Genomic DNA, 12,854 nt, shown 5'->3' on the forward strand with positions numbered 1-12,854 from the left:
CTGACAAAACCCACGTCCACTTTCTTCTATCCAAAGTATGTGCTGTAGCCTCTCCCACCCCTGAAGATCAGTTTCCACCCTGTTTTATTCCTTGGAAAAGAGCCCAGGATTTTTTTTTTTTTTTAATTTTTTTAATGCAATTTTATTGAGATATACTCACACAGCATATAATCCATCCAAAGCATACAGTCAAGTGGCTCACAGTATTCATTGCTACAATCAACTTTCAAACATTTTCATTACTCCAAAATAAAGAAAAAGCATAAATAAAAAATAGAAAAGAACACCCAAACTATCCCACAGTTTATATATTTCTGTCATTCTTTTGTTACTCATCTGCCCATATACTGGTTAAAGGGGGTGCCAGTCACCAGGTTTTCACTATCACGCAGTCACACGATAAAAGCTACATGGTTAGTTATACAATTATCATCAAGAATCAAGTCTTCTGATTTACCATTCAACAGATTTAGATATTTCCTTCTAGCTATTCTAATACACTAGAAACTGAAAAGGAATATCTATAGAATGTGTGAGAATAACCTCCAGACTGACCTCTCGACTCTATTTAAGAGATCTCTTAGCCACTGAAGCTTTATTTTCTTTCATTTCTTTTCCCCCTTTTGGTCAAGATGGCATTCTCAGTCCTATGATGCCAGGGCCAGGCGCATCCCTGGGAGTCCTGTCCCTCGTATCCAGAGGACTTACACCCCTGGGAGTCATGTCCTACTTAGGCGGGAGGGCAGTGAGTTTATTTGCAGAGGTTGCTGAGCAACAAAAGAGGACCTCTGAGGGCCGGAGATTTGAAGACTATTATATTTTGTTTATAATTAGGAAATAATTATATTAATTAAACTACAGCAAATTTTATAAGTATTAAATAATGTTGTCCTTATATCTCTTTTTTCAGGCAATTATACTCTCAGGGTTGACTCTACACCCCTTCTATACCAGTTGGTGTATAGACTAGCAAAAGAGGTATTTAAGTGAATCTGTCTTTATACGTTTTCTGATGAATTAATAAATGAATACACCCTTTTTTTTCCCAGATTAGTGCTACTTATTTTTAAACTAGTGACAGAAAATAGATTTGAGTTAATAGTAGGTCAGAACAAAATCATTGATGCACTATCCATGTGAGTAACTATGAAGATATTACCAGTCTCTTTGTTCCATTAATAGTCCCTATGAATAATTATGTATGATTGTAATGTGAAGGTTACATAATTTTCATCTGGGAGAGGGACTTTGGTATAGCAGAAAGAACACTAAGCTGGATGTGAAAAGTCTTGGGTTCAGAGGTTGCCTTGGCCACTTATTCATTCATTCATAAATTCATATGTGAGCAGTTGTTACGTGTCAAGCACTACAAAATGGATTCTAGCAGCAACAATAATAAGGGATAACGTCTCTGAATTCAAAGACATTTTGTAATCTAGAGAGGATAGACATGTAAATGAGCAGGTACAGTGCAGTAGAATATTTGATAGAACGTATAATGGAGAACAGTTACAGAATTGAAAACCTAAATACCTGTGATAGCTGGGGGAAGTTGGGGTATGTTGGGTCACATGAGGAGGTTTCTAGAATAATTAATGTTTGGGCTGTCAAATAGAAGGATGTGGAAATAAGGGAGAGGGTATTAAAAGCAGAGGGCACAGAACCTGAAAAAAATATGGAGGTATGAAAGAACATGACGTGCTTCATGACCTACGGGTAGCTCAGTGTGAACTACGCACAAGATGTTGGTGGAAGGATGATGAGAAATGAGACATCAAGTAAGCCAGGGTGTCCAGAAATTTATGATGGGGGAATCATTAAAGACTTTTAACAAGGCTTACATTATTTTATTTTGTTCATTAGAAAGACTGCTTTGCTCTCTGCCTTAACATATTAGGTAGTAGCAAGACTAAAGGCAAACTCTAAAGCTCCCAAAACTCAAAAGCACTGTGACTCTCTAAAGAATTATATAATATACTTATTTAATATCTGCTTATTTAATAGTTCCCTGGTATAGAATGTAATAGTAATATGTTGAAATTTTCCTTCTAGTTCAGCTATTGTGAAGTAATCATCAGTTTTCTTTGGCTACTAGTTCTCAAGTCATCCCTAACCTTTCCGCTCCCTTTCCTCTCTTAACATCTTTAAAGAAGATTTGTCCCAAGTAAGAATCCTCTCATCATTTCCATCACCAACTCTCACACATCCCGAGTAGCTTGTCATGTCCTTGATCCTAGTTTCTACTGTCAAGCTTAAAAGCAAACCCATGTTATTGGGAGATGCTTCTCAGGAAATGTGTACATGCCTTGTGCTGACATAGAGGGATGGCTGCTGCCTTGGATGTCAAGGCTGAGAATTTGGGAATGTTTGTCTACATCCAGGAGTCAAAGGCGATTTATTTTACTCTCTTGTAAACTGATTATTATCGTTCAGTCAACCCTTAGTGTAGCTTGGCACAAATAATCAAGACATGCTGGTGACACGAGGGTAGTGTAGGGGTGGGAGAAAGGCAGCTGCCTCATGGAGCAAGGAGGTAATGAGTATCAAAAATTCAACAAACTGTTAATATATAACAGGAAGCCCTCAATTGTAACAGTTAATGTAGCTGAGACACTTAAGTCAGATCTGGGTGTACAGGCCAAGGACACAATTCTGGTTGGTGCTAGATAGAGGTAGTGTGATTCTAGAAGATGAAGAGGATTTCGTAGGGAATTCATTCCAAGTAGGACAGACATAGAACTGGAGCAGGATATCAGCCTTGTAAGTTGGCAGGAGCAGAGCACAGAGTAGGACCAGTCAGTTAACTGAACGTAAGTGGAACATCCCTGCAGCTGCAACATGCTGGTAGGGAAGAGATGCGTCTGTGGAGTGCAGAGACTGTTTCCAGTGCAGTGATCAAGCACATCCCATCCATACTCAGCTTCAGGACAAGAGACTGTTTTCCAGCCTTGCCTTCACTCTGGGAGGAGGTGAATTCACCACTGTTACCTTCTACTTGAAGGCTGTGGAGGGCCTGCGTTATTAGTAAAAACAATGCTTTTGTGCATTTGGCATAAATTGGAAAAGATTGAAGCAGGGAAAGTGCTCAATAACATGTACTAATGCCTAACACCTTTATTAGAGGCTCTTAAACTTCCACTATCAGTGTCTCTGAAAGGCCTTCTCTGGGGACACATCCATCTCCCATCCACTATCCACATCTCTTCATAACACTTTGTTCTTTTCCTTTGAATTGCTTATAGTAAGAAATTCCCGATTGCAAGGTTCAAGAAGGTAGGGATCATGACTCTGTATTCCTTATCTACACGCAAGGTCCAGCACTCTGTAAATATCTGTAGAAATTTTTTCATGTATAGTAACACAGAAGAAGGAATGCCAAACCCTGTATAAAGACCAGAGAAAATATCAGATGAGATGATGTTTAGGTTAAAATAGGTAACATTATCCACATTTTCACAGGTGAGAAAATGAAGGTGTAGGGTCTGCCTTGGGTCCATTTTTTAACAAAGCAAAGCTATAAGCAAACAAATGAACATACAAATAAAATGTAGTCAGTGTGGGTGATGATCTTAATCTTCAATTGACCTTCTAGAATACATATTTTTTCTACCACTTGGCCCTGCTTTTCCAAGAGTGGAGAATGACCAGAGCAGTCAAGTATAGTTTTAATGAGGATAATAAAAAATGTTTATGTATATACAGAAGGTCTTAAAATTCCCAAATAGAAATCTGAAGTATATAGTTTCTGAGACCCATAAAAATCCAACTTCATTTAATCATAGACTTTTGGATTTATATCAACAATTTCAAGCTCAGTTTCTTAACTTTTTATCACCTCTGTTGCCCTAAAGCCTATTTTTAGGTTTCTTGGACAAAGCAAATTACTAAAGAAAATATTAAATTCAAGGCTTCCTCCAGTGACTTCCCACTAAAGGAAATCTGAGCTGCCAAATATTAAAGTGATAATATTTGTTAAAAATATGAAACTATTAAAAAGTTTATCAAAATTTTCAGGAAATTACTGGCAAAAATCGCCAACCGGGAGGCATCATAAACCAGAATTTGGGCTGTTTTTTTCTTGCCATTTACAAGTAGGTCTCTTTTCTGTAAATGAACATGACACATATGCACATATAGAGGTAGAAGTTTATGACAACTAACACGACTTTATCTTGGCATAAATTTACTTACTTCTGTGCCTAATTCTCCATATTTGATATATTTTTCCAGATCTCCAGCCCTGATGATGGTTTTGAGACTAAATCTCTTTATGAAAGCTGGTTGGAAAAGGACCCTTCACCTGAAAATAAAAATTTCCCTAGGTAAATTAGTTGTATGCATCTTTTCTACCATGAGACAAATTCTGAATTCCCCTTTGCCTTTTGTTTCTCAGGACATGCAATTCTCAGATGTCTTATCAACAATTTAGGTAGAGAAAAGGTAATTCTAAGGGGTCCGTCTCTAGCCTTTGTTTTGCTGATTAACTAGCAGAGCCAGGTCTTTTAACCTATAATAGAGTAGATAAATTAAGTTTTGTGAATTTTAGTCAAGATGACTTTGCTAGATTAGTCATTATTTTGCATGATCAAATAAAATTTTATTCAGAAATGTATTAAATGCATTAATGAATAGTATGGCTTAAAGTTATAATGAAGTTAAATGAAATAGATAATGGATTGTGTTTCGGTTTGCTTAAACCTGCTGTAATGCACTATACCAGAAATGGGTTGGCTTTTTCAATGGGGATTTATTAGTTTGCAGATTTACAGTTCTAAGGCCATGAATATGTCCAAATTAAGGCATCAGGAGGTAGATACCTTCTGTGAGGAAAGGCTGATGGCGTCCGGGGTTCCTCTGATACATGGGAAGTCACATGGTGATGTCTGCTGACTCTTCTCTAGTGGGTTCTTGTTTCAAATGGCTCTCTCTCCAAAATGTCTCCTGGTGTTTCTCTTTTAGCTTCTTTGAGCTCTCTCCAAAATATCTCTGCCTTTTATCTGCTGGTAGAGGGCCCCAGCAAGGGGATTAAGACCCACCTTGAATAGGTAGGGTCACATCTCCATGAAAACAACCTAATCAAAAGGTCCTACCCACAATAGGCCTGCTCCTACAAGACTGGATTAAAAGAACATAGGCTTTAATGTGGTACATAATAGATTCAAACCAGCAGTTTGCTTCTAAATTTATTAAGGAACACCATCAATAAACACCAAACTGTCTTTATCTGTAATTAATTTATGTTTTTAGTAATAACTTTTTACCTTTTTTCCTTCATAATAAAGAAGCTTTTTGAAATATTTATGTTTTCTATTATAATATTAGTTCTAATACTATTTGTAATGGTAGCAGCTTATAGCTTCATTCTATATTCCAAAGTAGTCTTTTGAAAGCTTAAATGTGTTTTCCATTATAAGACTAACATTTGCTTATTTAAAAAAAAATAGAGTAGAAAAAACATTAAAAAAAATCTAAGATCTCAATCTCTAAACATATCTAATGTTTTAGAAATATACAGTTATATATGGAATACATATATAATTTTATGTTCTATTACATATTTTTTCCTTAACTATGTGCAAAGAAATATATTACAATTAGATTTATTCCTAAAATGAAGTAAGGCACATTTGGATTCTTCTTGATCTTAGTTATGAACTTTCTCATGGTAGTTTTCGTAGTAGACTAAATTCTCTGAGGGTTAGAACCATGTCTTATTTTTCATTTTCTCCTCTAAATGCTGAAAACATGCCTAGACTGCCGTCTTTGGTGATGCTGCTTGACTCTGGTTGTAGTAAATGCAGATTTGTATCTTTATCACAGCAGCTTTCCAGCAGGTAATAGGAATGTGTCTTGAGGGCGGTGTACCTTTTTATAATTCATACAGATGTGCCATAGAATTCCTTGCTATTCTGGGTACGGGCTTCATTGTCCTGTCATTTAACGTTTATTTATTTATGTATTAGGAATGTATGTATTTATATTCCACACCTAGAGTCAACAAGCTGGGATCCGGAAGTGATTTTGAAGCCTTTTTCCAGAGACTGGGAATTGCTGCAGGCAGAGCCCGATACACTAAGAATAGGGTGAGCTGTTTTATTACTTTGAATGTGTAGCATTTCATCCACATTCCTTGAGTGAGGAAATCTCATGGAGTAGTTTCGGATCAGACACTGGAAGACTCATGACTTGGGAAGAGATCCAGCGATAGACTGCACGTCCCTCTGCAGGTGGACTAGGAAGTCCTCCGGGTTACTGTGTGAATTCTTCACTACTAGGGGTATTTAATGATGTAACAGTTCATGGAGAATTGCCAGGTACTTAGCTGGTTATCAGTACCTAGCAGTTCACATGCTTTTCCTAAAGCAGGTTTTGCTGGGAAAAATCATTCTCTAGTCTCGTGGGCCTGATATGCTTTTCCTGAGGAAAATATGTAGTTTGAGATCATATTTAAATTAAGGGAAACACTGGACTAAAATTTTTTATCTTCAGATCCTTCTTTGAATTTCCGCTCCTGTCATCTGAATCAAGGTCTCTGGGGTAGGGAATAAAGCAGGTTTTTCTTATTTTTTAACTTGGGCCTTTGTTCTTTGCTGACTGGTTACACGATTGTCACTCATTTTGATAGTATTCACATACTTGGATATTAGCTAACATATTCATCTTGCCTATAAATTATGTCATAAACAAGAATAATTAGCAGACTTAGAGATCTGTCTCCAATTTTAATTTTCAAATTATAATTGTAATACACCATGTTTCTTGTTCAGAATACACATCACTTGCAAATTTATTCATAATACAACTAAAAACAAAGAAGTAAAGATAACTCCAGAATAACAAAAAGTGGATGCAAGAAGTTTTTATACTAATGCTCATTACACATAACACATAATAGGTGTACTTTAACTTGTTTTCAAGGCTTGTTCACTTATACTATCAGTCTCAACAAAGTTATCTTTGTTATTTGAACAAAATTATCTTAATAAGACTACTGCATATTAGAAGCAGAAAATTAGGAGAAAGACTGACACAGGAACTGGTTTTTAGTAATACTAAAAACAGTAAGAATGATAACCTTATAGCAAGGTAGCAGACAAGTAAAAACTACAATTAGGAAAGACAAACTTAACTCAAAAATATTTGCATATAGGACACCACCATGTAATAATTTTGTGTTCACAATGGTAGGCCCTAATTGTGAAATGGCATTTAAGCTTCATGTGCCTTTATATACACTGTTTGGGAAGGCAGGGAAAAATGTAATGCATTTTAAGGATTTATAATGAAAATTATTGTAATTTTTTAATGATGCTTAAAGCAAGATCCTTCAGTAATATATTTTGCTGCCCAGAACCCTTTTTGTTTATTTTTTCAATTCAGTTTTATTGAGATACACTCACATCCCCTACAATCATCCACTGTGTACAATTGTTCACATTACCATCATTTATCACGCAAATCAATTTTTGAACATTTTCATTACTCCAAAAAATAAAAATGAAAATAAAAATACAAGTAAAGAACACCCAAAACATCCCATTCCCCCAGTTGTTCATTTAATTTTTGTTCCTGTTTTGTTACTCATCTGTCCATACAAGGGATAAAGGGAGTGGGAGCCACACGGTTTTCACAATCACACAGTCACACAGTGTAAGCTACATAATTGTACAGTTGTCTTCAGAGCCACACGGTTTTCACAATCACACAGTCACACAGTGTAAGCTACATAATTGTACAGTTGTCTTCAAGAATCAAGGCTACTGGGTTGCAGTTCAACAGTTTCAGCTATTTCCTTCCAGCTATTCCAGTATACTAAAAACTAAAAATGGGTATCTATATAACACATAAGAATAACCTCCTAAATGACTTCTTGACTCCATTTGAAATCTCTCAACTACTGAAATGTTATTTTGTTGCATTTCTCTTACCCCATTTGATCAAGTAGACTTTCTCAATCCCACAATGGGGGGGGTCCAGGCTCATTCCTGGGGGTCATTCCCACGTTGCCAGGGAGATTTACACCCTGGGGTCATGTCCCATGTAGGGAGAAGGACAGTGAGTTTACCTGCCAAGCGGCTGCTCAGAACTTTTTGTTCCCTATCAGTTGATTCATAATTTATAGCCTGCTGTTGGGCAAATTAATTTGAATATGTACTCTTTAATTCCAGTTATCAGAAATAAAGTAAGGAAGATTGACATTTTCAAGATGCAGCATTTTGAATGAAGGCTACATGAATTATAAAATTAATGATGGGAAAATTTCATATCTGTGAACATTTGGTTGTAGTGTTTTAGCTTGAGTTTAAATTTATTGTTTTATTGTAAAAGGGTGTTGCACAGTTGTATTTTTTCTGTTATTTTTATTGCGCTAAATGTTGTAACTTGAGTATTTAATGTTTGTTTATGGTCTGTTTCTTTTTTTTTTTTTTTTTTTCTTAGAAAACAGATAAGTACAGTAGCTACCCAGTATACCATACAGTCTACGAGACATTTGAATTGGTAGAAAGATTTTATGACCCCACATTTAAAAAACAGCTTTCTGTTGCCCAAATACGAGGGGCATTGATATATGAGCTTGCAGACTCAAAAATCATTCCTTTCAATATTGAAGACTACTCAAAAGCTTTGAAAAACTATGCAACAAGTATCTACAATTTAGCCAAGAAACGTGACAGACAACTGAGAGATTATGGCGTGTCATTTGGTAAGAAGTAGCTGGGCAGATATTTTATAATTATTAATGCAAGTTAGAGCTTTAAGACATCTCCTATCATGATCAGTGCATACTGTTTCATCTTAGAATTTATCCCTGACTCACTTATTCTCATGTCTAGACAAAATTTTTTAACAAATGCCTGTTAAAGAATGTGATTTGATCTGATATGTGTAGGATGAATACATTTCTGCTGAATTAGTGCTAGAAATATGGGTTGATAGTTTTCTTATAAAACTGCCTTTAAAAATATTTTCACTCTTATACTAACAATACTATAAAAATGTGACATTATGAAAATACCAGAAAGTAGAGAAAAGCACGAATTCCACTATACAGGTATTATAATTTATTATCATTATTATTGCATATACATTGTTAGTTTGTCTAATATGGAGCTTTTTTTTTTTTTTTTTTACATAGTTGTACACATTCTTTTGTTTTGTTATTTGCCACTTAGTGATTGACGCTCCACCCCAGGTGTCTCCTATAAAGCAAGGATGAAAATAGGATAGTGTGGTAGCTTTGAGCATTGGTTCTGGAAGCATTTTGGTTGAAGTCCTGGCTCTACCATTTAGTCCTATATGACCTTGGAGAAGTTGCTTTACCTCTTTTGTCAGTTTTCTTGTAAAAGTGAAATGGTATAAAGAATGTAACATACTTCAAAGAGTGTTATGGAGGTTCAATTAGTTAATATAAAGAAGATACAAACTTGGTTAATGCTGATGGGTAGTCATCAACAGAAATTGAGAAGTTGAAGATGTGAGAGAGAAATGAGCCCTCCTACTGTAATTATGTGGTTTCTGCCTCCTGATTGTACTGTGACTTTACAAATTGATGAGATAATTCGCCAAATGGAAGTCAGGGCATTTAGGAGGGCACCTTGATACTGGATAGCCACAGAACCATAAATGTCCATCATGGTGTAGGCTCTACTTAGTTCTCCAGTTCCATCTCTCTGCATTTCCTCCATCATTGCAGAGATACTCCAGTTATATTGATATAACACAATTTCCTAAATGTTCTTTGCTTCATTTGTATCTAGATCTTAGTACCGGCTGCTCTTCAAAACTTCCTAAAAGTTACTAATCTTTCTCTAACAATACTCAGAAAGTCACTATGGACTTTCCTGTACCCATTCTTTGTGCTCCTATGGTACCCTGTGTACCCTGATAACAGTAATTTCTCCTTTGCATTTTCTATTTTTACTTCTCTGCATAACATTTTAAGCTCCTTGAAGATAATGACTATGTCTTATACATCTTTATATCTCCCAGAAAATAGCAAAATACCAGGTACACAGTAGAAACTTAATACACATTTGATAAATTTTGGCAAATACTAAAAACATGATTAGAGTAAAACAATAGCAATAAAGTAAGATTGATTGGATACTAAGTGCCAGTCACCATTGCGTCGCTTCTTTAGCTTGTGGTTCTTAAGACAGAAGAAACATTCTTTCCACCTGACATGCCCCACTAGTTTCTACTCTATTTCTCTCCTTCCTTCACAATCAAAATTCTTCATTTAGTGTCAGGTAAAAACAGTTTCTCAGAGAATGGTTTTTTTGTTTTTTTGTTTTGTTTTTTTTTTTATTTTATTTTGAAATAAATTCAAACTTACAGGAACAGTTGCAAAAATAATACAAATCCCATGCATGGAACTCCAACAAACCCCGACTCCCCTCCCCCGATACCCCGATCCACCAACTTTAACATCCTGTCACACCACCATTTCTTTCTTTCCCTCCTTCCCTCCCTCTCTATCTATCATCCTTCATCTATTGCTCTGTTTTCTGAACATTTGAGAGCAAGCTGCACACATCCTTGAACAAACTATATAATTCACATATACATTTCCCACAAACAGGAACATTCTTTTATGCAATCCCATTAAGCACAGCCAGGAAGTTCAAGAAATTCAACATTGATACAAAGCTTGCATTCTATATTTCCTTTTTTTCCTTATGTCCCAACTGTGTCCCTTTGAGCCTCCTCAGAGAATGTTTTAATGGAGGAATGAACATGTGAACAAGTAATCTACATTCCCTGTTTCCAGTTGGTCCCACTAACCAATCCAATTCTCTGTGTTATGTCCCTGCCACTCTAGTAAAGCTGCTCTTTCCAAAGTTGTCATTGATCCATATCATTAAATCAGTTCTTATCTTTGACTCTGTTGCATTTAAAATTTAAAACTTCTACAACACTCTCTTCCCTTGATGTCCATAATATCTATTAATAAATTGTTTGATTTGCACATGGTTTAGAAAAAAATTAAAACAGAAAGTATGTAAGACTTACATCTTATTGTATATACTACTTACTGATGGTGTGATCTAATAGAAATTACATATATTGAGCTGTAAGAGCTTTATATGTAAAGTGAATATTGTGTTTACTGCTTCACCTGCATCACAGGACTGATGCAAGAAACAAATCAAGAATGCATGTTAAATTTCAGTTTAGAAAATATGGTAGATGATAAATAGGTTGTGGTAATGAAAAAATATACTGAGAACCTAATAACTTTCCTTAGAAAATTGGTCAACTAAAGAAAAGTTTGCCCAGACCAATGCTGTTATTTTACCACAGGGACTACATAAATCAGTTTGTCACAGGTTGCTTTGTGAGATTTTTAAATGCACTATTTGGAAACATGGATTGACATAGCTATACCCAGGGCTGGCATTTAGTAGTTGTTCCAATAAATATGTGTTCAGTGAAGGAATAAATAAATGGAAACTGGGTTTCAGTTGTGAGTTTGAAAATTATTTATGCTCTAGACTTTTGAAAAGTTATTTCCTTGAGAACCAATTTAGCAATATTCTCTTTTCATACAGTATTTCTTTTGATATGATATTTCTAATCCTTTCCATGGATATGCAAGAAGGCTAAGTAAAAAAAAAATGGATTCAGTATTTATTCAGTCATATCAGCCTAGAATGGGGAGGGCAGGAAAGTGAATGTATAAAATATGAAGCACTTTTGCTTACTAATGTCATTTCTATTTTTCAAAAAGATTCCTTATTTTCTGCTGTGAAAAACTTCTCAGAGGCTGCTTCAGATTTTCATAAAAGACTTACACAAGTTGATCTTAATAAGTAAGTTTCAGATGTTAAGCTTCCTACTGATTTGAAAAACAGCTTGGTTACTAGAAAGAACTTTTTCATTCATGTAAATATTCTCATCTAAAATCATTGCTACTCAAAATACGGTCTGTAAATGAGCAGCATTGACATCATCCGGGAGCTTGTTAGAAAGTCATAATATCAGACCCCATCCAAGACCTACTGAATTCGAATCCTGCATTTTGACAAGAGCCCCCCAGAACTCATTTCCAACAAGGGACACCAAAGAAACATTTCTTAGGGAGTTTACATAAGAATTCTGATTATAGCTGGTAATTTACAGTTCTATATGTTTAAGTACATTTGTGCTACATTTCACTAGTTATTTTACCAGTGCTCCTATGTGACGTTTAGAAACTGATGTATTTTTTTTTTTTTTTTTTTTTTTGCATTTCAGTTAACTTCTTGCTACTTTTAAGTTGAAAAATACTTAAACAGGTTAGATTTATAGTCAAAACATTATGTAACAGGCATCCACAGTACAGTCGGTGTGTCACATTTCTTTAAGTCTTCATATTTACTCAGAATAGGCTTCATCGCCTCCCATGTTGGCAGAAATATTATTCATTTTTAGGGCACTTAGGAGAGACCCCAAAAGAGAATCTGCCAGTTCTGAGTGGGAAAGGGCTTCCTCTCCCACTGGGTGCAGCTATCATACCAACCCTTCTTGAAGACTCCTGAAACCTTTATTTCCTTTTAGTCGTTCATCCTTTATTCTGCTCGTTTCTTACACAGTAGAACTGGATGGCTCATCAGGATCCCAATAGCTTGCTCTGTCTGCCTGTCTTTAGACCCAGCTATTCTTCAAGAATGTGTGGGAAAAAAATGCTTTTCAGTTCTTTCTGTTCATGTGTTCCTGAAAAACATGTTTCCCAAAAGTTCTCTCTACTATTACATTAGAAGGATGACACTGCTATTACATGTAGTTTGCCCTGTAAAGCATTACTGTGTTAATACACATTTTCTTAAAAATCTGTTTTACAATTTGTTTTCCCATGCCTTATATGTACTTAA

At 35.5% G+C, this 12,854-nt stretch overlaps 1 protein-coding gene across 5 annotated transcripts in view; it reads left to right on the forward strand.

Moving 5' to 3' along the window:
• Positions 1-12,854, forward strand: part of NAALAD2 (N-acetylated alpha-linked acidic dipeptidase 2) — a 78,745-nt gene that overhangs the window by 51,425 nt on the left and 14,466 nt on the right. For 4 of the 5 annotated variants that reach the window (XM_037841052.1, XM_037841053.1, XM_037841054.1 and 1 more), the window contains 5 exons: positions 911-978; positions 4,231-4,322; positions 5,993-6,083; positions 8,440-8,704; positions 11,732-11,813. In XM_037841052.1, the coding sequence (XP_037696980.1) occupies positions 911-978; positions 4,231-4,322; positions 5,993-6,083; positions 8,440-8,704; positions 11,732-11,813 (598 nt within the window). Of the gene's footprint in view, positions 1-910; positions 979-4,230; positions 4,323-5,963; positions 6,084-8,439; positions 8,705-11,731; positions 11,814-12,854 lie in introns of those variants that run through there. The other variant, XM_037841055.1, reaches the window with a different exon arrangement.

This window comes from Choloepus didactylus, chromosome 6, assembly GCF_015220235.1.
Source record: "Choloepus didactylus isolate mChoDid1 chromosome 6, mChoDid1.pri, whole genome shotgun sequence".
In the NCBI taxonomy this organism is placed as follows: domain Eukaryota; kingdom Metazoa; phylum Chordata; class Mammalia; order Pilosa; family Megalonychidae; genus Choloepus; species Choloepus didactylus.